General features: G+C 42.5%; 1 protein-coding gene across 2 annotated transcripts in view; it reads left to right on the top strand.

Moving 5' to 3' along the window:
• Window positions 1-26,194, top strand: part of DSCAM (DS cell adhesion molecule) — a 471,606-nt gene that overhangs the window by 399,983 nt on the left and 45,429 nt on the right. The window contains exons 21-27 of one of the 2 annotated variants that reach the window (XM_030957750.1): window positions 6,501-6,654; window positions 14,187-14,304; window positions 15,114-15,277; window positions 18,080-18,178; window positions 18,731-18,919; window positions 20,293-20,583; window positions 25,456-25,632. In XM_030957750.1, the coding sequence (XP_030813610.1) occupies window positions 6,501-6,654; window positions 14,187-14,304; window positions 15,114-15,277; window positions 18,080-18,178; window positions 18,731-18,919; window positions 20,293-20,583; window positions 25,456-25,632 (1,192 nt within the window). Of the gene's footprint in view, window positions 1-6,500; window positions 6,655-14,186; window positions 14,305-15,109; window positions 15,278-18,079; window positions 18,179-18,730; window positions 18,920-20,292; window positions 20,584-25,455; window positions 25,633-26,194 lie in introns of those variants that run through there. The other variant, XM_030957759.1, reaches the window with a different exon arrangement.

Genomic DNA, 26,194 nt, shown 5'->3' with positions numbered 1-26,194 from the left:
AAGAGGAAATGGCCTCAAACTGCACCAGGAAAGGCTCAGGTTGGACATCAGGAAGAATTTCCTCATGAAAAGCGTGCTCAGGACTTGGCAGGGGCTGCCCAGGGAGCTTTGCAGTGCCCATCCCTGCAGGTGTGCCCTGGAGGTGGCACTGAGTGCTCTGGGCTGGGGACAAGGTGGGAATCAGGCACAGCTGGCACTCCATGGGCTGGGATTTTCCTGCCAGTGGGAAGGCAAGGAGCTGCTGCTGTTCTTCCCAAAATTTCCATCTGAAACTTTCTAACATTTTAATTCCACAATTAAGGTGAAAAAGAAAAAAAAAGTTACAATGTTAGATGGCAGCTGCGTTCACTTTTGTGCACAGCTTCTGTTTCCAACAATTACCTTCAATAATGCTGAGTGAAAAACAGATGCCACCTTTCAAAACATGAACCAACATCTGAACAGAAACCATGGTTAGACCAAAGTGGCAGCCAAGAGCCTTACTGGAAACCATGGTCCAGGATCAGTGGTTATTTGAAGCTTTGAGAGTCTGTCCATCTGTGAAAGGAAGGCAAAAGCCAGCAGTCCTCAAGAAAAGTACAATTTGTGACCTCAGGCAGACTTTCACATCTTTAGGGAGTTCACTGAGAGGCCACTGCTCTGTCTGTTCTTCTCAGGGATGCAGAGCTTGAAGTTCCTTCTCTATTGATACAGACAGTGATTTTTTTATTACCCCACTTTGCTTCCAGGTAGAAACAGCTTGATGCAGCTCCCAGTACTGGATTACTTATGAGTCCAGGAGACTCTAAAATGTGAGTTTTAGAATAAAACATCTCAGTATTCTCTGCCCTTCGAGTTCTGTGTGGAGTTTTGGGCCTCTCACATCACAAAAGGACCTTGAAGTGGTGGAGTGTGTCCTGGGAAAGGTCTGGAAAACAAATCTTAGAGCAGCAGCTGAGGGAACTGGGGTTCTTCAGTCTGGAGAAAAGAAGGTTCAGGAGGGACCTCATTGTTCTCTAATTTGTTCAGGAGGGACCTCATTGTTCTCAAACTCCCTGAAAGGAGGTTTTAGCAATGGTCGGTCTCTTCTGCCATGTCCAGAGCAAAAGGATGAGCAGAAATGGCCTAAAGTTGCACCTGAGAGGTTCAGATTGGATGTTGGAGATGGAAATTTCACTGAAAGAGTGGTCAGGCCTTGAAACGATCTACCCAGGGAGGTTTGGAGTTATAATGTTGGATGGCAGCTAAATTCACTTTTGTGCACAGCTTCTGTTTCCAACAATTACCTTCAATAATGCTGAGTGAAAAACAGATGCCACCTTTCAAAACATGAGGCAGCACCTGAACAGAAACCATTGTTAGACCAAAGGGGCAGCCAAGACACTTACTTACTGGAGACTTTCCTTACTGGAGACCATGGTCCAGGATCAGTGGTTATTTGGAGCTTTGTGAGTCTGTCCATCTGTGAAAGGAAGGCAAAAGCCAGCCGTCCTCAGGAAAAGTACAATTTGTGACCTCAGGCAGACTTTCACATCTTTAGGGAGTCACTGTCTGTGGGAGTGTTCAGGAGGTGTCTGGATATGGCCCTTGGGGACAGGGTTTGGGGTGGTGCTGGTGGGGCTGGGTGATGGTGGGACTTGAGGTTCTGCTCCAGCCTTGATGATTCTGTGGTTTCCAGGAGCAGCAATGCCTGAGGAAGGGCCAGGCAGACAATTCTGTGATGGAGCTGTACAAAAAGATGGAGATCACTGTGCTTTTACCACGTGGAATTGAAGACTTACTTTAATTATTAATGAGGCCCAGTGCCTGTTCTAGGCCTCATCTGTAGCAGTGATGAAACAGGGCCCAAGGAGCAGCACCTGGCCCCAGCAGGATGTGATGGTGACTGATGTCAGCCTGCACTGTTTATCATGAGCCCCCCCAAAGCAGAATTGTTTTGAAAAGAGCTATTTAGAGCAGCACAAAATGGAGTTAAAATCAGAGTGGATCACTGGGATGGAGTGCTCAACTCATCACCTGGCTCTCTCCCATCTAGCAGTGGAGCTGAGCCCAGAGGAGGGATGTTTGCTGAGAGAGACCCAGCTATGCAAACACCATTTCACTGATTTAACTCAGGCCAGACAGAACAAACTCAGTGCTGTTCTGTGGGAGGCTGCAAAAAAAAATCCAGTGGCTCCTTGTTGTGGGCAGGAGGGAGCAGCCTCAGTGTCTCTCCGGAGCCCTCTCTGCTCAGTGGCTCCATTACTGACCTGGCTAATGAAATAGAGAGGCTGCCTATTGAATTAGCAGGGAATACCAGGCTGGGAGGGATTGCATGTACACAGGAGACAGAAGCACAATTCAGGCAGGTCTTGATGAACTGGGAAATTGGGCTGGAAAAAAATTGGATAAAATTTAGCAAGAAAATGGGTACCCTGAATAACCAACTGCAAAAGTACTGTGTAGAGAGCAATTCTGTTGATTCTTCAGAAGAGGATTTTGAGGTTATTGTGCCTCCCAAGATGAACATTAACAGCCTTTATAACCCTGTCCTGAAAAGCCAAATGAGAATCCCTGGAATTGTTGAGTGCAGGTTTGGAAACAGTGAGAAATATGGACCATCTTTAGACAGTCTGAAGGATAACAGAAGATATTATTAGAGAAACTGATAGAGAAAATGAGATTTCTGGACAATGTTGAAAGCACCAGAGTTATTTAGTTGTAAAAAGATAAGGGTACTGGTGGGGAAAGGAACGATAAAACTTCATGTAGATTAAAGACTGGTGCAAAGATCAAGGTAATAATCTATTCTTCATGTTCCTAATGGACTAGAAAAGAAGCTGTGGGTTGAAACTGCAGCGGGAAACTCAAGCTAGATTAAAAAAGCCCTATTTCTAATCATGAGATTAGTCAAGCAGTGGAATAGATTGTGCAGCCTAGGGAGTTGCAAAATCTCCTTTTATTGTAAGTCTTCAAAATCAGGTTGGGGAAACATCTGTTTGAAATTGTGCAGACACAGATGAACCTGGTTTAAAGAAGAAAGATAGACTCAGGTGATCTCTCCAAGTCCTTCCAGCTCCATTTTTAGATGATGCCATATTTTCTACCTAAAACTGGAGTGCAAACACACACCCCACTCTAGCTAGTACATGCATTATTTATATTTACATTTACATTTATATTTATATTTCATTTTAATTTTCAGCATGAGGCAGCCAATACACAGGTAACCAACTTGTATATGCTCTTACCTCACAACACACACCACAAGCCTGGGCTGTTTCTTCCTTTTCACTCCTTAAAGTCTCTATATGGCTTTCCCAGTTCACTTCAAGGTTTCCTGCAACTTGCAGAGAGCAAAGATAGAGATCTGTAGCTCACTTATCTAATGTGTGAAACCAGCTGTAAGCAAGGTGCAGGCTACCTTTCACTAAATAACCTTGCAGCCCACAGTAAATGCTATCTGTTGTCTTAAATCCTTGCTTGGGAAACTCCCTTGGAAAACTGTTAGAAATGTATTTTTTTCTATAGCACTCTTCTGAATTTTTCCCAGGTTGTGTTAAGAATGGGCAATTAAAAATAGAAGGCAGAGGGATTAGAGTTTATGCACATTACCTATTAAATTGTGCTTTAAAGGAGTCAGAAGTGCCAGGAGATGGCATGCTGCTTCAAAGTGTACCAAGAAATGCACACCAGTAGGGCTCGAGTTGCAGACGAAAATGATGTTCCCTGCACCAGCTCTTCCTCAGCATCTCTTGCCATTGCCTGGTTGGGGAAGTAGATTGACTGCATCCTGGTAAAGGACTCTGATTTCATTTTATTCTTCACAGCCCTTGCTGGCTTTCAGAGACTGATCTCTGTCTCTCCTTCTTAGACAGTGAACTAAAGAAAAAAGAAGAAGAAAAAAGAAGAAAAATTAACCCATCATCTATAAGTTGAAGAAAAATAGCAATTAGGAAAAAAAATCCCTTGAGCAAGCATGTTACTTCTTCTAAGATTGAGCAGCAGTTTATGTTTTATACTGGCACATGCACAGGCCAATATGTGACAAGGTGACATTCCTTTAAATATTTCTTATTTCAATTGTTTAATCTTCTCTTTGCTGACAAAGCTGCCTTTTTTTCTTCTTGTGTAATCAAAGTCTCTGGCATGTTAGGCTAATTGAAATGACAGGCAAAAGTTTAAAGTAAAATCGATTCTTTGTCACTGAAGCATCCCCAAGTGTTTAAAAGAGAATGTGAGCTGAGGAAAAACAAGATGTGTGTTAACCAGTTAGAAACCAAAATCTTTTGCAATAGCAGCTTGTTTGAGGAAAATGAGAGTGGTTAATTTAGTGAAGATGCATTTACCAGATTCAATTAATAAATTAATTCTGAGAGTAATTAATTTTACATTTAAAATAGCCACAGATGCAAATGGATGAATGATGCTGAAAGAAAGAAAGCAATTGAAAACAAAGCATTTTTAAAGCTTTACAGCAGAAAATCCTGCTGTTTGTCCATCTTTGGAGTTCCAGTGAGAAAGAGCTGATGGTTGCTGGAATGAAAGTTAGCCCTGAGGAATTCTGTGATGTTTAGCTGTACCCATGTCAGTAGGTGGTTTAGGAGGAACCTGTGCTAGGTAACTGCATTAATGAGTGCAGCCTAAGTGCCAGAGACAGCCTGGCCTCTTTGACTTTCAAATTAACTGTAGGAAATGCTGCCTCATGAATATTAAATTTCAGCTTCCTCTGCCGTGATCAATACATTAATTTTTATGTATGACCTCACAAAGATCCAGCCTGTCAAGCTACGGGCATTTGTCCAATATTCTTGTGTAAATGTCAAGGCAGATGGTTCTCAAAAGCTGCTGCAATATTTCACGTAATAATAAAGGTGTCTGGCTGCATTGACCTCTTCATATCAGAAGTGGGAACCCAGGCAAACTCCGGCTAAATAGGACAAACTAATTTGGCATTTTGACAAGCAAAGGAGCAATGAGTTTGACTAGAAAATATGGCAAGTTCCCCCTCTGGGCTTGTTCTGAGCCTAGGGAATTTTGCTAGAGCAAGCCAGTCTTCCCAGGAAAATCAGTGTCTATGGAAGGAACAAAATGTGTTCCTGTAGAAGCCTTTGCATGGTCTCTGAAGGGAGTTGAGGTGCCTGGCTTAGAGACAGATGTCTTCACTCTGGATTTCAAATGTGAGAGGAGATGAACTCCCCTCTTCCCCAGGCTGTAGGAGAGGCTAGCTCAAGAGCAGTGACCCATTCAGCAGCTGAAACTGTCTGCCAGTTCACATGGAGAGGTGTTTAATGATATCTCAGAAACATCTCTTATTTATTTGGAATTCACTTTGAAGGACTACATATTCCAATGTTTTCAGGTCAATGTACCTTTTGAAATGCTAATCAGGTGGAACTGGCCTTTACCACAAGCAGATATTTGTATATCAAAGAGATTCCTTGCACACTTTGTCAATCTGAACCAAGTTTAGATTACATTGATGCATTATTTTTAATGCTGATTCCTGCAAAAATCTTCTTTTCTACGTCATTAACCCTCTAATTATTTTTAGCCTAGTGTTAGTTAGCCATTACCAGGCTCAGCACTGCGTGGGTAAGTGAGTATTATTCATCCCAATGCTTTATTACCCCTCTATTTTTACATGCAGGCATCACAAAGCCCGTGTCAGAAATAAAAGTGGCAATACTGAGCACTGTAAAACTGCTCAGAGCTGATTTCCCTCCTCACACTTCCTGTGCTGAGGCTCTCAAAGCCCTCAGAGGGATCTCTGTGTTCCTCCACACCTTGCCCTGCACAGGCTGCTGCAAGCAGGATGCAGAAGCTCTCATGGATAGCAGGGACTGCAGAGCAGCTGGTTGGCTCTGCTGCAGCCCTTGGGCCCAGGCACTTGAGTGACAGAGGAGACACTGAGCTGGCATTTCTTCCAGCACTTGTCCTTCCCTGCTAATGCAGCCAACTGGCTGAGATGACCTTCAGCTGGGAGTCTTTGAATGGAAGTAATTTCGTGATTAAACAAAACTAGACTTGGGGGAAGTTTGAACAGTCTATTACAGAGCACAGTTTTATTCCTTGGTTTGTTCTACTGCTGAAGAGATAAGCCACCAAAACCCTGGAATAAAGAACATCAAAGGTTCTAGGTGACAGAAATAGTAAACTCCAGATTTCACAGCAGATGCAGCACTGAATCCTCCATGGGGAAAGTTTTGTGTAGAGCTGAATCAGTTTGTCAGAACTACTGATGGTAAAATTTAGCCATATTTATCCACTTCCATTGTTTATCCAACCCTGTAAAAATGAATGGCACATAAAAGTCCTAGTCTGAAGAAAACCAATCTGTAAACAAGGCACAGGCACAAATTCACTGAATATGAATGGATTGCAACAAGTTGCTGTGTCTGCTCTGTTTATTGCCATCTGCCATCTGTTTGGAGCAATCGATACCCATCCGCAGAGCCCTGAAGTAACAGGCTTTGTAGCACTCACATTTTCTCCAAATACTGCTTATTTTAGCCTGGAAACATTTGTCTCTCCCACCACAGGTGATCAGCGAGTTTGAAGCCTCTCCCGACTCATTTTCCTACAGAATCCCCAACCTGAGCCGGAACCGCCAGTACAGCGTGTGGGTGGTGGCCGTGACGGCTGCGGGGAGAGGCAACAGCAGCGAGATCATCACCGTGGAGCCACTGGCCAAAGGTACAGGGACAGCTGCCCAGAGCCAGCCAGGCTTCTGCTGGCTAATTACTGCTGCTAATTACTGGCAGAATTGGTTCGTGTGGCCTCGCTGAGGGTGGGATTTGTCAGGAGCTAGCTCGCGAAAGGCGAGGTGACGACTCGCGGGTAATTGCTCCAGGTTTTGCTGGAGTCAGCAGAGAGGGGATGACGCGGTCCTCCACGGGGTAACTCATCCAGCCTGCCTTAGAAGGGAATAGATTGCTTTTTGGAGCCATTTTTATCTTCACTTGTTGGGAATAGATTGCTTTTTGGAGCCATTTTTATCTTCACTTGTTGGGTACAGGGGGTTTGCAGATGATGCCTCTCCCCCTCGGAATATATTTCTTTTCCTTGCTGTACAAGGTAACTTCGTTATCATTCCTTTCCTTAGTAATATCTCTTGTGTACTCCACAAGTACCATCTACTGTATAAAATGGTCTGATTAACATATCTAAACTCTGAACAATTGTTCTCTACTTGCATTAGCTTTGAAGTTTGCTGCTTCTATTTCGGATATGATGAAAGGATAATGTGCCTGAAATCTTGAATATTTATTTCCAGCTGTATTAGTTGTTCTATTAAAAGATATTGCTGGGGCCTGTGAATTCTGCCTTTTGAGATGTGATGCTTGCAACATTAGAGCACCTTGGCTTGGAAATGGAGGCCTAACATTTTGAACAGCAAAGTGAGAAGAGTCCCATCCCACTCAATCTCTACATGAGGTCTTCAAATTGATTTTTTTTTACTACTCAACTTGGTACCATTACAGCCTGTGCCAGAATGGGCACAGAAATGCACAAATCCCCAGAGCTGCAAAATCAGATATGTTTAATTGGCTTTACAGTTTTACAAGCCTGCTAATTCTTCACTGGGGTGTTTAATGATGTAAAGATGTAAAATAAAGTGTCTAGTGCATTATGATGACAGGTTCTTTCTGAAAAGGCTTTGCTGAACTTCAGCCTAGTGCCACCAACATGAAAGCACTTTCTGCATGGAAGAGCAAACTCCATCACCATGGGAAATCTCCCTGTTCCTACCTGTCTAGCTGGAGGATCACCATTTTAATGCTGGTAGATTAACAACAGAGCTGCTACCCTGGGCTGCATCAAAAGCAATTTAAGCACTGGGTTGAGGGAGGTGATTCTGCCCCTGTGCCTGCTCAGGTGATTTCCCAGCTGCAGAGCTGCCCCAGCCCTGGGGCCCAGCCCAGGGAGGAGCTGGAGCTGCTGCAGAGAGCCCAGAGGAGGCTCCAGGATGAGCAGAGGGATGGAGCAGCTCTGCTGGCAGGAAAGGCTGGCACAGCTGGCATTGTTCACCTGCACAGGAGAAGCTTTGGCCTGAGCTCAGGGTGGCCTTGCAGGGCCTGAAGGAGCCCCAGGAAAGCTGGAGAGAGACAATTTCCAGGGGATGCAGGGACAGCACACAGGGAATGGCTGCCAGTGCCAGAGGGCAGGGCTGGATGGGATCTTGGCAATGAGGAATTGTTCCCTGGCAGGGTGGGCAGGGCTGGGATGGAATTCCATCCCTGGATCCCTGGCAGTGCCCAAGGCCAGGCTGGACACTGGGGCTTGGAGCAGCCTGGTACAATGGCCTATGGCAGGGAGTTGGAACTGGATGATCTTTAACCTTCCTTCCAACCCAACCCTTCTAGAATTCTAAGATTATGGTGAATGGTTTGCTGATTTTGGAATTTACTGTTTGAACACACGACAGTTTCCCAGTGTGGAGAAGCTGCAGAGTTCTTCAGATCTGAAAAATCTGGAGCTTTTCCATTGTAGCATAAGTGCACACTGCATTGTGGACATCAGTGAGACCAAAGGGGGATGAGGAGTGTAAAGGCCACCAGTGAAGGAAGATCATGAAAGAACAACAAAGTAAAAAAGGCAAATGTTTCAGTGTGTTCCTCCTTTGCTGTCACCTGTGTGTAATCATTGTGTGGTGATGAAAAGAAAAAAGCAAACAAAAACAAGCATAAAAATAGATGCTCAAATAAGGGCAAAAATTATTAGATATGATGCAATCCTAATAGATTGAGGCTGCAGGCAAACCCTGCACAAAATGCACTAGAAGTTCTCTTTTGCCATGCCCTATGCATTGTAAAAAGAGGGAAATGTTCAAAGCTGAACACCAAGAGGGAAATGTTCAAAGATTAACACAGATCAATTCAGGCTTTGCAGGCACCAATATTCATGACCTCAGGTTATGAGGAACTGTAGTGTGCAATTGCTCTCTGTTTGCCAAAAATTGAGAAGTTGCAACTTGACCCACATGGACTTAAACTGATCCAGCTTACCAGAATTAATTCTGCTCCTCTGAAGCTTATATAACATAATCCACGATGACAAATAAGTCATGGAACTTAAAAATAACTTTTATGAAAAGGCAAGATGACTTAAAAGAAAAAATAATTAATTACTTCAATATAGACAGGTCAATCTGAAGAAGACTTTATTTCAAGGGACAGTAGAATGCATCCAGTCAACCTTAGAGTTTGTAGTGATACTCCAATATAAAGTCTGCATTAGATGATGCTCAGGAAAAGCCTCTTACGTGCACTTAGGACTGTAAAAGTAATGAATAATCCATTTGTGGAGGGTTTGATGGGCACTAGGAATACTGATAGATAGCAATTTTATGAACTTTAGATGTAGCTAGGTTAGAAATTATTGTATCACATACAAAATTTCTTTTATGAATGCATCACAGGGCTTTTTAGGGAGCTGGGAGAAAGTGGTGATCAGTGCTGAGGGCAGTGGCTGCACAATGAGGAAGGAGGGGCAGAGCTCAAAGCCTCAAAGACCTTTTTCACCCCACACTGTATCTGTAGCAAACAGCACATCCTGGGGTTAGAAGCACTTAAATCCTGATTTTGCCTTAAGTTCCCAATGCAAAACCATCCTGTGGGCCATTATTTTGTAGTTGTTTGCTTCCTTTTTTTGCTCCCCTTACTGCACAGTAACTGTCCAAGTAATGATACCATCATGACAGCTAATAAGAGTTAACTTAGAATTGAATTATGTCAACTTAATTATAACCCCTTTAAGAACTCCTCTGAGAACAATGAGAATGTCTAGATAGGGGTTTGATGTGAAATGGATAGTCCAATTTAAATGAAAGCTTAATTCAAGTTAACATTTCTTTCTTTCTTTAGTGTCTTCATTTCTCAGAACAGATTGTTATTCTCTGTAATTAACTGACAGAAATAATAAAAAAAATCCCCAACAAACAGAAAATAATCATGGCAAGGAAAGTTCAGCCTCCACGTAAGCAAGCTGTGCTCCTGCCCCTCAAATTACTCTTCACTGGTGACTTGAAAGAAGTGGGTTTAGCCTTTCAAGTATACTCAGAAGACAAAAAACCTTGCATGCACTTGTCCCTCTGATTTACTGACCATGACTGATGGGGAATGGCATTTGCTGCCGTGTGACAATAACAGATCCAGACCCCTGGCAATCTGATCCTCTGGGGACAACCCTCTGACTTTTGAGTTTCCCCTGATTTTCTGCGCTACCTGAGCATGAATTTTGAACAGATTTCCCCCTTAGTCTGCATTGCTTTGTGTGTTTAATGATTTTAAGTAACATTTACGTATGTAAATATGGGGTTCACACGACAGTACACACTGCTCTGTTTCTTTGATCAGACTGTATCAGTGCAGGGGATGTTAGAAACAGGAAACCATGGAATTGATTGGGTTGGAAGGACACTTAAAACTCATCCATTGCCACCCCTGCCATGGCAGGGACACCTCCCACTGTCCCAGGCTGCTCCAAGCCCCAGTGTCCAACCTGGCCTTGGGCACTGCCAGGGATCCAGGGGCAGCCCCAGCTGCTCTGGGCACCCTGTGCCAGGGCCTGCCCACCCTCTTCTGTGAGAAAGTAAATGAAAGAATCTCCTCACCCAGGGTATTCACTGGTGGAGCTTTTATTTTTTTAAAGCTGAACTGCAGTGAAATGTCATAGCTCTCATTCAGTTTCCTTCTGAAGTTCACCTTTAAACCACAGTTGTGTCCTCTAGAGGAAGCAAAACCCACGTGTGTTACATCCTCCCACAAAGAATTTCTGCCCATTTCTATTTCTGTGGCAGTAAATGCAGAGTAGAGGATTTGTAATTTAAACAAGCAAACATGCAGAAAACTGCATTATCATAAGAGAGTGCACTGTTCTGTGAAGGAACCTCTTTATCTTCAATTAATAATTGGGTGGTTTGTAAAAATAATAGGAACAGACACAGCCCTAATCCAGTGCCATGCCATCAAATGTAAGGCTAGAGGGAGGTGTGTAGGCATGTGGGTAGCTTTGATAACAAAGAAGTAAACCCTGCAGCTTACCCATATGATTCCAAAAATACTCATGGCTCAAAAGAAAGAGGTCTGTGAGATCCCAGGCTTTCTTACCTCATGAGTGCCTGCTAGAATTTCAGACCTATTGCTCTGAGGTGGATTTCACTTGACATTTATTTTGTTTCTAGTTTCCTTTGTGCACCTTTTAGCAGTCTCAGGACATCATTTGAAGTTCAGCTATAAAGAAAATTGGTCTTGAAAAATTTCCTGCTGTTTTACAATTTCTTTTAAAAGCACTCAGTACATGGAAGGAGTAAGAAAATCCATAGAAAGCTGTGGATGCTTTCACAGAAATAGTGCACTGTGCTTTTCTGATGATTTTCTGAGTCATGGTCTATCATCTTACCAGTGGCTTAGGCTCCTGTGAGATTTATGTTACTTCCACCCATCTCAGTAAAATGAGGGATACAGGATATTGAAAACCAGCAGCTACAACATTAATGTTGCACTTTCAACATCTGATCTCCAGCCTATGACTTCTTAAGGAAGAATTCACATTGAAATAACTATTAAAAACAAAGGGATAACACAAAAATTTTGCTGACAGTGGTGCCATGCCAGGCTGAAGGCTTCAGCAGGATTCCTGTGTTCCACATGTTTTGTCCTGCAGGACCTGGCAACAGCTGGGAGTAGCTGGATGTTTCAAGAAACACTGGAAATGTGGGAAGGCCACAGAGAAAATGATTAATAGTCAATTTTAAATGAGTTTTCAGACTTCATGTTGCAGAGGGAATTTTGCATCTGAGCAGTCCAGATGCTCACAGATGTTTTGTAGATGGAGCTGACAGCATCTCCTGCTGCTTTTCAGAGATGGCACGAGAGCCACGAGGCACCTCCTGCAGCAAAACCTGGCGCCACTGAAGACAAATGTGACTTTTAACACTGACTTCAGCAGAGTCAGCATTTCACTCTGTGTCTCTGGCTGCTCTGAGCATTTTTCTGTTTGAGTTATTTTGGTTAATTAGTCCATGGTGTGATGGGTTTACCCAGGCTGGGTGCCAGACACCCACCAGAACTTCTCTATCACTCCCCTCTGCAGCTGGACAGGAGAGGGGAAATAAAACAAAGGTTTGTGAGTTGAGATGAGGACAGAGAGAGACCACTCAAAAAATACCATCACGGGCAAAACAGACTCAAATTTGAGATATTAATTGAGTTTACTACCAACAAAATCAGAGCACAATAATGGGAAGAAAAATAAATCCTAAAACACCTTCCCCACACCCCTCCCTCCATCCCAGCTCTATCTCCTCCTCCCCAGCAGCCCAGGAAGATGGGCATAGAGGTCACAAGCAGCTCATCATGTCTGCTGGACATGGGGGAAGCTTCTGGCAAGCTGTGACCTCCCCACGACCAAAACCTGGCCATACAAACCCAACACAGGTGACCTCTGGGAGTACAGCCCTGTGCAAGTCTTTGCTAGAAAATGTTGTCTTAGGATATCTAGGTTATCCAGAAAATGTTACCTTAGGAGTGCCCAGGTGGAAAACCAGCCCAATCCATGAGAGTTTCTGACTGCCCAGTGTCAGACCTTCCCAGGGCAGCACAAACCATAGCTCTGTCCTGAAAGGGTTAAACCTCAGAGCTCTGCAGGGAGGGAGTCAGGGATCTCCAGCTGCTGTTCAGCCAGGACAGAACATTTTGATGCTTGGCTGTTAGAAAAGCTGTGTCCCATTACCCAACCTTCACTTTGTCTGTTACCTGAATCTTCAACTTGTGTTTTACTTAAAATTTTGACCAGAGGAAAAAAAAACCTCTTGATAAAAAAAAAAACTCTTGAGAATCTTGGTCTTCAACAGTGCATGAAGAGAACACAGGCAACACAGTCTAAATTGATTGTATAATCTGTGAAATCTTTTCTTTTTGTGAATATCTCAGGTCCCATTGCAGCCTACTCAAGTAATTTTGCTTAATTTTTCAAGGCCTGTTCTTTTATGCATGAATCTTTTTCCAGATTAACTGTCCCAGTTATATTTGATGCTGGGTCTCATTTTCATGTTTTCCTAATTGGTGCAAAATGGATTATTAAGTATAAGTTCTGATCTGTGTGCACGATTGAAGTAGATCAGGACTAAAAATACAGTATTTTGTCTATCTGTATTCAGTATGTGCTTTTAAAATATATAATTTAGAGGCCAGCAAAAAGTGTATTTCTGTCAAGGATCATTCTTGAGGAGTAACAAATGAAGTTCTAACATAATCTATAAACTGAAAATACACAAGTGATATTTTTTATATGTATTTAGGTGATCTGAGAGCTGATAAAAACTGATTTTAGCTTGTTCACATTTGTGGATTTTGGATAGATTCTACAATGTACTAATATACATGAAGGTTCAGTTTGCTTAATATCAAAACTATTGTAGAGGAGATGTATCAATAATTTAGTTCTTATGAGACACCTCTCTACTGTGGACAGTTCTTACTGGAAGTGTTGAGAGAAGCATCCCCTGGACATAATTTTTATCCATAATTTCTACTCCAAGATATATAAAAGTTAGTAAAGATGATAAATAACTGGGTTTGCTCTTTTTCTGTACAAAGACTCTTCAATGCCATGCCTCATCTCTCTTTTAGTTACTTGTCTTCCAGGTACTGAAACTGATGTTTTTCTTGAATAAATAGCTAATATTATGAGTTAAAATTAATTAGTACCCTAAAAACATCATTTCTAGATGGGTTTGGCTTTCCCCCTTTAATTGTGGGTGTCTCTATTTCCCTTCCAAGGGCTGTATGAATGGACACTGTGGTGGTGTTCACAGGGGTCCCAGGATGAGGGAAGAGATGAGAATCTTGACTCCATGTTTCAGAAGGCTGGTTTATTATTTTATGATATATATTATATTAAAAGAAAATTATATATTAAAACTATACTAAAAGAATAGAATAAAGGATTTCATCAGAAGGCTTGAAAGGAATGATAATAAAATCTTGTGACTGACCAGAGAGTCCAAGCCAGCTAACTGTGATTGGCCATTAATTAGAGACAACCACATGAGACCAATCACAGATGCACCTGTTGCATTCCACAGCAGCAGATAATCATTGTTCACATTTCATTTCTGAGGCCTCTCAGCTTCTCAGGAGAAAAAATCCTTAGGAAAGGATTTTTCATAAAATATGTCCGTGACAGGACACCTCACTTCAGTCTCTCTTGCTGTCTCCCCCCAGCTCCTGCCAGGATTCTGACGTTCAGCGGGACGGTGACAACCCCCTGGATGAAGGACATTGTCCTCCCCTGCAAAGCCGTGGGGGACCCTGCTCCAACAGTCAAGTGGATGAAGGATAGGTAACCAGCAACTAAATGTACAGCTCAGATAAATCCCATTCCCTTCAAATCCTGAGGGTTTTGGGGGGCTGATCCTGGGTCACTGGCAGGAAGGAGGACTGTTGGTGGTGATTTGCACTTGGTCACAGTAGATGAGGAGTTTAGAAATTCCTGTGGTGATTACAGGGCATCAAAGGGAGAAAAAATAATGAAGAAGGGATAAAGGTAAACATTCAAAACATAAAACTTAGGAGTGTTTTTGTTTTATCCTCAGGCAGGCAGGAAGGTTTTATTCTGAGAGAGCAAAGTGCCTGCTACAGTGATTTGTGCTGAGGTGGGCAGTAAATGTCTTGTACATATTTAATTTTCCATTATTCCATTCTCAGCTTTAGTTTCACAGTCTGACAGAGCCACTTTGGAAACACACATGAACAATAATTTTCATCCAAGCACTGTGTAAGAAGGGAAACTACAGTGCTATGAAACCATTTTGTGCATTGATATAAATACCTATGATTTCATAAGGATGAACTTCATAGCCAGGAACTGCCTATACCCTCATTTCAGCATTTTTATGAAATAACAAGTTAAGGAAGGAGTGAATTTCTGTCTTCACTACACTGGGTCCAGGAAAAAAAGTGTGTTTTTAAGCAAATGATAGATATTTCCCAACAGCAAATACTCCTTTGCTGCCTTATTGAAGGGACACACCTCACCCCACACCTTTTCCTCTCTTTCCACACTTAACTGCTTCAAAAAAAAGAAATCCACTTGTGATTAATTTTGATTGTAACTTCTTTAATGTATGCACTTTGTTTCCTGTGAGGCAGTAACGGGACACCCAGTCTAGTGATGATTGATGGGCGAAGGAGCATCTTCAGCAACGGCAGCTTTGTCATCAGGACTGTGAAAGCAGAAGACTCTGGCTACTACAGCTGTGTGGCCAGCAACAACTGGGGCTCAGATGAAATCATTTTGAATTTGCAGGTACAAGGTAAGGCTGTTGGATCCACCTCAGAATCATTACCATGGCTTTAGAGGTGTGTCTGTTTGAAATGCACAATATTCGTATTGGTGTGTATTAGTGCAAATCTAATTCTTCCAAATTCATACATAAGTCATTCTGATTCAGCCATGGGAATTTTATGATCTAGAAAATGGTGCTTTAGGTGAAACAATTCACACACTCAGTTAAGTCTCTATGTGAGTTTTTGTAAGATTGACAACAGTGTGTTTGCATTCAGTTATCTTCTAGTTCTTCACACAGAAGGTATCAGCTTCTGCCTTCTCGTTACAAATACCACATGTATCATTTTAATATTACAAAATTCAGAAAGACATGAAGGCCTTTAATTTAGCTCCTGAAAAGCTATCAGCAGAAATTTGCCTCCATACTGAGACCTTGCACAAAAACTTCATTATGCAGGCACAGAATTTTAATCTGAAGTGAATATGAGGAAGCATTGGAAATGAAACATCAGTTAATGCATTTCTCCAGCTACATTTTCTATTCATGTTGAAAAGCACAAAGTGCATCCAGGATGGTGTTGATATGTACAAAAGCAGGGACAATATAAGAATATAAACTAAGAGTAAAGCGAAGCAGAGCCTGTGTATTCACATTCCAAGAATTCCCTGTACAGATTTCCTTGCTCACCTGCACTAAAGCAGATCCTACAAATACTTCAATTTACTGCAAATTTTTGTACCAGAGGGAACCATCACTCTCCTGGATGTGAAATTTAAGCTTCAAGTGCAAACACATGAGAGCACAGAGAGGTTGTTTCCACTGCAGTCCCCCTCTCCCCCTGCCTAAACCATTCCACTAAGCCTTGGAACAAACCTCACAGCAGATATTGGCATATATCAGCTTCCCTACAATCCAACAGGAACTAAAGATGCTCTTCTGTGATGCTTGAAGCATGACCACAACAGGAAGTAGGGAGAGAAAACACCATCAAATGGAAACCTTACATTTATATTTCACTAAGTACTTGTGTAATTGCATATATTTGCTGTTATTGAACGGCAGCAACTAAAAGCAAATCAATATCACTTCCCTAAGGGACAGACAAAGAGAGGCTTTTAATATGTGGGACCACCATTTTTTGTAGATAGGGTGAAGCTGTGATGAAAGCTTTTGCAATAAATCTTTCCCAGTGTAGTGTGTGCACTCTCTCCCTGTGGGATCAGCCAAGTCACTCAGAATAACAGAACAAATCCATCTCACAAAGGGAATTTTCCTTTAGAGTATAAACTGTCTCTTTTGTTTTCTTCAGCCCTGTTTGGCCCTGTGAGGGCAAAAAAAATCAACCTATCTTTGAAGTAATCCATAGCTGGAAAGCAGCAGACTCTGCCTTACATCAGCACCCATTATTCTGCAGTCTGATGGCTCGAACATGAACTGCAGTGGGGAGCTTTCCCTGGAGTTTCACTCTGCAGGAAGAGCTGTCCCTTAATCACAGGCAAAGCAGGCAATGTTATCTGGCAGCAGAATGCTGGGCACAGCAGGGCAATTTGGATTTCTGTCCTCCATGATCATGGGACTGTGTCAGGACAAGGGCAGCTCCTGCCAGCACGGGTCACTGACGCCACCACCCTCTTCTGTCCCCTGCCAGGGGAGCTGTGGCCAGCCTGTTGTCTCTCCTCCCCAGATTTCCATCCCATTTTTGCTGCTGTTTCTTGATCCTTTGCAAGCATGGACACTGTCCATACCTCACTCCTTATTCTTGAGGCAGCAAAGCTCAATTTTCTCCACTTTTCTGACAGTAGAACATTCCCAGTCCATTTCCAGTCCCAGCTCCCTGTGTCAGTTCCTAGTCCCAGTTTGCTCTATCCAGTGCAACTTGCTGGGATGTGACAGGGCTCCTTCTCTGCCCTTTAATGCTGGAAGAAATTCCTCCAGTAAGGGTGGTGAGGCCCAGGCACAGGGTGCCCAGAGAATTTGTGGGTACCCTGGATCTCTGAAAGTCTCCAAGGCCAGGTTGGACACTGGGGCTTGGAGCAGCCTGGGACAGTGGAAGGTGTCCCTGGCAGTGGATTGGAACGTGATGATCTTTAAGGTCTTTTCCAACCCAAACCATTCCATGATTTTCCTCCAAAGGAAGCTGGGAACTGGGAAGGGGATCAGAGTTTAAACCCCTATTTTATTCCTGCACTCAGCAGCTGATCCCTGGAACCCTGATCTTCCATCCCCCATAATGTTTATGGGGAGCAGCAGAGCTTCCAGGCTTTGCTGACAGGGTTGGGAATTCTTTATACCAAAAGCCTCAGTGGTTTGGAAGAGGACTGGATCTGCCTCCAGTCACAAATGTATCTATGATGCCTAATTAACTCTCACATTTGCACTGGCAGAAGCCCTTGATTTGCACCTTTTTTTCATTTTTGCCATAATAGCCTGCACATACAGAAATGAATGGGGCATCATTTGCAACAGCACATGTTTCCTGTCACTAAAATTTTATCTTCTCCCCAAAACAGGTATCAAAAACAATGACAATTAATGGCTGGGGAGCTCATGTGCCATTGAGGTCTAGCGGGACAGATGCAAAAAATTCAGAGAAAAACAAAGATTGGGAATTGAAAGACAAAATTTTGCATAAAATTAAATAAAAAAAATGAGAGCTTGTCTGTTCTCATCTTAACCTAGGATGTCAGCTAAACAGACACTTTGACAGAAATCATTTGCATTTTTTGCAACTCAAAGCAGCTATTTGATAAATGACTCTTAAAAGTGATTAACATCGTGTCAAACCATTTGATTGCATTTTCTATTTTTAACTATTTTCCTATCTAGTTCCACCAGACCAGCCAAGACTCACTGTATCCAAAACTACATCTTCCTCTATCACTCTTTCCTGGATACCTGGAGACAATGGTGGCAGTTCTATCCGAGGTAATGTAATTCAGGTTAATTGCTGCTTCTTACTAAATTATCATCTGTTGATAGGATTAGTATAAAATTATGAATGGCTTAAAAAAAAAAAAAAGAAAAAAAGAAAAACAACCCAATCTGTATTGCTGTCAACCCTTAATGTGCACTATCATGGTGATAACAGCTTTCAGTAAATTGCAGTTTGTCTTTGTGGTGGTTTATTCACACATTTAATCACTTTCTCCTCAGCTGTTATGACAGTTGCTCTATCTGATTTTCCAAATGTGTAATCTCTAACCACTCATTTTGGAGGGTGCAGGTTCATCATCTGGTTGTTGCTGATTGAAGGGGCCTTAGAAATATCCTTTTTTCCCCTTGAAGCCATCATAAAAAGTTGTATTTAAGCTGTTGTCAGGGCAGGCAAAATGCATTGCCTGGTATCTTTCAGTCAGGGGAGAGCTGTATCTTTCCCTGCACATGGGAATTTTTTCCAGTTTTATTAGATCTTTAAAATGCCTCCTTGGGATACCTGAAGGATTTGTGATACCGTTGCCATCCGCACTTTCCCTCCAGGTTACATCCTGCAGTACTCAGAGGATAACAGTGAGCAGTGGGGCAGCTTCCCCATCAGCCCCAGTGAGAGGTCCTACAGGCTGGAAACCCTGAAATGTGGCACCTGGTACAAGTTCACCCTGACTGCCCAGAACGGGGTGGGGCCGGGGCGCATCAGCGAGATCATCGAGGCCAAGACGCTCGGCAAAGGTGCGTTGGTTCTGTTGTGAATGCAGAGCACCAACAAAGGAAGGGATGATGAGGAGGACTCCATGTTCTCAGAAGGCTAATTTATTACTTTATGACACTATATTATATTTAAGAATACTATACTATACTAAAGAATACAGAAAGGATACTTACTGAATGCTAAAAAGATAATAATGAAAACTCGTGACTCTCTCTCTCCAGAGTCCTGACACAGCTTGGCCCCAGTTGGCCAATGAGTCAGAACAACTCACACTAGAGACCAATCAGAAAGCTGATTTTTTATTTTATAATACTATATTATATTAAAGAATACTATACTATACTAAAGAATACAGAAAAGATGCTTACTCAATGCTAAAAAGATAATAATGAAAACTCGTGACTCTCTCCAGAGTCTGAGACAGCTTGGCCCTGATTGGCCAATGAGTGAAAACAACTCACAGCAGAATCCAATCAGGCAATCACCTGTGGGTAAACAATCTCCAAACACATTCCACATGAGCACGACACAGGAGAAGCAAATGAGATAATTATTGTTTTCCTTTTCTCTGAGGCTTCTCACTGCCTTTCAGTTTCCCAGGAGAAGAATCCTGGGTGAGGAGATCATGTTCAGAGAATATGAATGCCATATGGTTCCATCCCCTTCACCCTCCTAAAGCTCCTGCACTCTGCTGGAGATCTTGGTTTGATGAGAAAACAGGCCTGGATATTTCAATATTACTGGCTTTGGAAACATTCACATGGCTGTGACAAAAAAGGCTGTGGCTGTGAGACTTGAAGCCCACACAGGCTAATGTTCTGTCATTTTTTCTCTAATAGTTTTTTTCTAAGATTGGTTGGCAGATATTTGGTAAGAGGGTGTCTCCACTGTCACAGACTATAGCAATTCCAACTATTTCATTGCCATGAGGAAATTGGCTCTTCTCTTCTTATGAAAATTCAGGGTGTTGTTTATCTGTGTGTTGAAGGAAGACAGGGAGTATATTTATGTATAAAGGAAATGGAGCCAGTGTCTGATTTCTGCTCCAAGCCAGTATTGCAGGAGTGTGCAAGAAGCATCCTCTGAACTGGATAAGTGTCAAAAAAAAAGGAAAAGTTTGTGTCAAGTTCTGCAAGGCAAAACAAACCAAATATTTTGAATGGATGTTTGGATATTTTTTTCCACATACTGATTTGAAAATCTGGGTTTCTGAGTCTGGCACAAAATGGGAAAAAATATTTAAGAAGGAGGAAGGGGGGAAGCTGAATATATAGATACTGAGTTTAAGCTAGAGTCAAGGTTGCCCTAGAAATTATTCTCTAGATTTTCTATTTTGAGAGGTTTTATCTGCAATATTTAAAGCATTTTGTCTGGAACATCCCCCTGCCTCTAGAGCCACAGTTTTCCAAGGAGCAAGAGCTCTTTGCCAGCATCAACACCACGCGGGTGAGGCTGAACCTGATCGGCTGGAACGACGGCGGCTGCCCCATCACCTCCTTCACCCTGGAGTACCGGCCCTTTGGGACCACGGTCTGGACCACGGCCCAGAGGACATCCCTCTCCAAGTCCTACATCCTCTACGACCTCCAGGAGGCCACCTGGTACGAGCTGCAAATGAGAGTGTGCAACAGTGCTGGCTGTGCAGAGAAACAAGCCAAATTTGCCACGCTCAATTATGATGGCAGTAAGTATTTCCTTTAATTTACACCTCAGGGTTTCATAGATGATTTTTTTTTTCTTTTTGCTCATCTTCTATCTTTTCCTCAAAAAAAAAGAAAAAATATTAAAAAAAATATATCCTTCTATTTTTTCCTCAAAAACCCCATTTTGAATCTGCCAGCCACGCTGTCAGAGAGGTTAAAGTCTCAAAGATGTAAAATAGCTCCTGATTTCCTGACAGTAGGCTGTCAGGTAGAAGAGAGGAATTGTTTATTTGTCCTCACTTTGGAAAAACTCCGAAGTCAATCAGCCATGAGACACATAATCATAGGACATTAAAAGTCATTAGTTCCACTGGTTACAGAGGTCTTTCCTAGTATTTCATGCATCTTCTCCATGAAATTTTAGTCTTCCATGGAGTTTGCTCCTGCAGCCATTCACAGGGGTGTCTGGCTTAATTGCTATTCGCTGTGACACAGCCCAAAACTCATTATGGGACACATTGGAGCAGCCAGGCAGGTTGTCCTCTGGGAAAGCCTCTGGATAACATCCTCCAAGGGCAGAGCAATGGCAGTGCAGTCATCCCTGCTCACAGGCAGGGGACAGTGAAACTAATGGCCATGACAGATGGCTCTGTCATGCCCAGCAGCAGGACACAGACCATGAGGGAGTTGTTGCATCCCACCCTTCTGCCAGGGGTTACTGCCCACCCTGCAAAACCCAGGACATGAGAGCAGGAGGAAACCTGCCAGTTTGCCACTCAGTGCAGCTCAGGTGCTGCCAGGCTGGGTGAGAGGGCTGCTGGCTGCACAGTGGGGAAGGGCTGCATTCCTGGCAAAAAGGCAGCACAGATGGCTCCAGATGGCAGCTCTGGATTGCTCCAGTGGGAATTGCCAGAGCTTTTCTGGAGACATGCAGTGTAAAACCTTGCTGTGCTGCCAGGGGTGTTGTGCTGCGTTGTGCAACCACTTGGCAACATCTGTAGTGTTAAATTAAGCTACAGCACTGGTGAGCGAGTTCAGAGAGGAGCTGATGGTTGTGACAGCACCAAATTGGTAATTGTTTGTAACTCTGCGTTGGTAACACGCCTCCACACGAACATCACTACTCATGTACAGCTCAGGGGTCATTCCCAGGCAGAAATGTGGGATTTGACTTAGGCAGGGTTTAAACCTCAGCCCCTGACACATCCTCTGCTGCTATACCAGCCTTGTGCTGGGTACTCGGCAGCTCTTGCAGATAATTAATCACCCTTTGGAAAAATACCATCTTTGGTAAGCTGCCACACAAATCCTCATGTTATTTCACACAGTCTGGAAAATTAAGAGCAAGATCTTGCCTCAGCACTCCAGAGGCTCACAGGAATCGAGGTTCTAAGCAGTTACTTCACAAATGTTCCAGGTTTTTCCAGGCATGTGAAAGACTTGTTTTACTGAGAAGTGTAGCTGTTGTCAATAATAACTCTTTCAAGTATTATGAGTTAATTTCTTCTCATTTTACTTAACCTATCCTGGTTTTGTTTTGTTTTCCAATATCTTTCCACAGGCAGCATTCAACTTTCAGTTGTTCCATTATCATCGCTTTTATTTGATTGGGGCAAACAGTCTTAAGCCATACCTTAAAATGAATTTCTATCAAAATGCAGATCCAGAACCTTCAATTTCCTCTTGTAGCACTCAAATCAAAACTCTTCTTACAGTGATCTGATCTGAAATGTTGTCAGGCTCTGCTCTTTGATTGGGTGATGATACTTACCCTGGTGTGACCTGCACACCCTTTGATTTTTTATGTTGCCATATAGCATCTTTAAAAGGGATAAAATGAAACAGTAAAAAATATTTGCAGCATTAAATTTCCTGGGCCACTGCTTCTGGTCAGCTAGAAAATTTCCCATTTGTGATATTGCTGGTTTTGTTTGTGAAGTGTGCTTTGCCAGGACTGAATTGTGCCTTAGAGAGGCAGAGCGAGCTCAAATACTGACCCTGAGGTTATGAGATGAAAACAGGGATGGAAAAGCAAATTTCAGTTTTCAGATTTTCTACATTTGCTAGGTTTGACTCAGAACTGAAATTAAAACTGATTATTATGAGGATTATCATTCTTACAAGTATTTGATACAGAAATTTTTGCTTCCTTAGACAAGGAATTTTTATTTGCAGAAAACCAGTGGAAACTTGTTGGCCAGCCCCACTTTTGAGTTCTGTCCCTGCCTCTGCCTTTGATTCACCCTGTGATGTGAGATTAGCCCCTTCCAGCTTGCGGGGGTCACAGCTGCCCCTCAGATAGAGCAGATACAAGAGTAGCACTTTGAAGATTAGATAATGCAGTGTATGAAAGTTCTGGGATGCCAAACGCTAAGAACAAGCTTAGAAGCTTTAGCAGCTTTAAGATAAAGCCTTTGTAAAGTTTGCAGAAATCCCAGAGTTACGTGGTTTTGGGTCACTTTGCTGTGTGTGGGAGGAATATCATGGCTCAGCATCCTCCCCCTCAAATCTCCCTGTGCTGAATCAGGTCAGAGGGTTAATGACAAACCTACGTGCAGCTTTTTGCTCTCTGGTCATGGGCATTTCAGCAACAATTTCCAGCTTACAGGTTGGCTGACCTGCCTGCCCCTTGTTTTTTTCAGAAGCCCACGATCCATAAGGAGATATTTTTAGCCCTGTGCAGCTGCAGTTGTGGAGAGCTGCAAAGGAGCTTCCCAGCTCGGGGATCAGCTCCTGGGTAGCCCTGGCATTAAATCGGATCAGCTCTAAACTCTGCTAATTGATTCTGACCCACCCAGGCACTCCCTGCCCTGCGGGACACAGGGAAACCCTCCTGAGTCCACAGGGTGCAGTGGGAGATGCTGCAGCCAAGGGGAAAAAGGGGTCAGAGATATTCAGATTGCAGTTTCTGTGAGGCACCAATCAGGCTAACAAAGGGTGATGGTGAACCGACCTGGAAAACAAAACAAACCCTCCCCATTTGTCTGGGACTGAGTCCTGAAAAAAGCTTTGACCATTCTGCTCCCAGCAGGCACCTAGAATGACAGCAAACACTGAAATGGTGTTTTCTCCACACATACCAGGAGTAATTTTTGGTAATTTCTAACACAATTGCTGAAAAGCAGCAAAGGGGTGATGTGAAAACATGCAGTATGACTTTTTAATTAAGCTCCAACTGCCTGTTTGTAATGTTATGAGGTTTACATTTGCCTAGAGAGAGGTATGGATAGTGATAATCACATATCTAAACACTTCAGGTTTAAGTGACATAAGGGCCACTCATCATTTGATTTTCATCAAAGACACAATTTTAGGCAATCTTGAACCTAATGGTCTCTGTGACTGTAATTGAGAGAAAACTTTGGCCCTTTAGTATCCAGGAGGGTTTAGGAGGACGTAGAGACAGTTATTAGTATTACCTCCAGGAGCTTGAAGTTCTTTCCATTTCTTCATCTAATGATTTTATTTGCCTTTAAAGTAGTACAAAATGTGCATCTCAGGGCAAGATGAAAGTATCCTGCTGTGTGTTCAAGAAACAGAAAATTAAAAAAAAAAAAAAAAGGAAAATTATGGAGAAGAACTGCAGTGGAACATTAGAAAAATATTCCAAATGCAATTGTAAGAAAACAAATTTTCCAAAGTACCTAATATAGGTTTGGATGCTTGTAGTTTTTCTTTTTATCTTTGTCCCTTTAGGGAGCTGCTCTTCTCTTTATATGCAGCTGAAATAGCTCTTCTGAAAAAAACAAGACTTGGGATTGTACATTTTCGCTGTGGTTATGGCACTCACACTGTACTGCATCAGATCTCAGTTTTTATTCTGATACTGTATAGCACATAATGAGATATAACTATATCACTTAATGCAGCAATTAAAATGTAAAAAAGGATGTGCCTGTTTTTCTCTCTCACCCTCCTTTCCTTTTAGCAAGTAAGTAGCCACTTTTATGTTTCAGTAGCTGGTTAAAATTTAATAGCTTCCATCCAAAGTCATCACAGTTCACAATACTTACGTGTTTCTACGCATTTCAAGGAAATCTGCATTTTATAACCTCATTTGTGGTTGCATTCAGCAGTTTAATAGTAATCAGGAAATGAGTGAGAAGTCTTCCATGACTAAACAGCCTTCCGCAGAAGGTGCTGCATTCTTCTCACGTCCCTTAGAGGTAAAGAAGAAAAGAATTGAAAAGTTCAAGTATTATATATCACCAGGAAGCTGGGTATATTCAAAATGCAAATATGTCCCAGAATGAAAAAGTGAGCTGCCTGCCAGTAGCTGGTAGATTCATTTCCCTCGTTTCCCTCTCAAAATTTGATTGTTTCTATCCAGCATTACTCTCCTGTTTTACTGATGAGTATAATGTCAGACAGTCTTTAGCAGATTAGTATCAGGTTGGCTGTCTGAATTTCAGACCACTATCACTGCTGCACCCTCAGAACTGATAGCAGAATGTGTCTGTGCAAAGGATTAATCTGATGTATGTGGCACAAAATGAGCCTTGTCAAATGAGTTCCTTGCACAGCAAAGCCCAGCAGAAATGTCACAGCAGTGCTATTTCACCATAATAAGGAATAATAGACATAGGGAGGAATTCTGAGCTCTCTTACAGCTTTTTAATAATTTAATAGGACTCCAAATTAATCATAGTATTTGACTGCATATCAGGCATGGTTTTCCTTAATCAGTGAATGCAATTCTTCTGGATGTCTGATAATCTCTGCAGTCAGTCCCTCATTACCATGAGCCTGGTTATGTGCTCGTGGCCATTACACACAAATGTAGCCTCCACCCCAAACAGAAAAATCCTGCTCAGGGTTCTGCCAGCACCTGAAGCAACAAAATACTTTATTCCCTGAGAACTCAATCTTTTGTCCTGGTTAAGAGGCCTCTAATGCCATGACCCTGTTTGCAGGTACAATCCCTCCCCTCATCAAGTCGGTTGTGCAAAGTGAGGAAGGGCTGGGGACCAACGAAGGGCTGAAGATGCTGGTGACCATCTCCTGTATCTTGGTGGGGGTCTTGGTGCTCTTTGTGATGCTGCTGATCGTCAGGAGGAGGAGGAGGGAGCAGAGGCTGAAGAGGCTCCGAGGTAAGGGGGTGTCTGTGGAACTTCTCAACATGAAAACAGGAGTGGGGCTGCACGTGACCAAAGTGTGCAATCCCCAGCTGGGATCATTTTCGTGCAGTACAGAACAGAGTGTGTGTGTTTTCTGTAGAAATTCCTTCTTTTTCATTTGGTCAGAAGTTTCTAAAAAATTTATTAATATGTACATTGTTATTGTTTTGCATGGGGGAAAGGAAGATATTTCTTATTGATTTGCTTTCCTTTTTTTGTTGTTTGTTTGTTTCCCTCAACGACCCTTAAGTAGATTTTTTTTTGAAGGATGAAATCAGATGTTCTGAAGATGAGGGAATCTCAGTTTTCCAGCAGATGCTAACCATTATTTCCAAATTATAAAATGAAAGTAGCCAGATTTTAGTAGGATAGAACACACAACCAGATTTTCTCAGATTTGTTACCACATTTTCCCCATGATTTTTTATAATAGAACTTACACAACACTTCATTGTTCACTGACTTTTCATTATTGCTGATCTGCATTTTCCTCTGATCCTTATTCAAATTCTGTTGTTTGTTATGTGAATAAGAT

Source organism: Camarhynchus parvulus, chromosome 1 (assembly GCF_901933205.1).
Source record: "Camarhynchus parvulus chromosome 1, STF_HiC, whole genome shotgun sequence".
NCBI lineage: Eukaryota > Metazoa > Chordata > Aves > Passeriformes > Thraupidae > Camarhynchus > Camarhynchus parvulus.
Note: the sequence above shows the minus strand (reverse complement) of the source record. Positions and strands in the feature narration are given on the sequence as shown.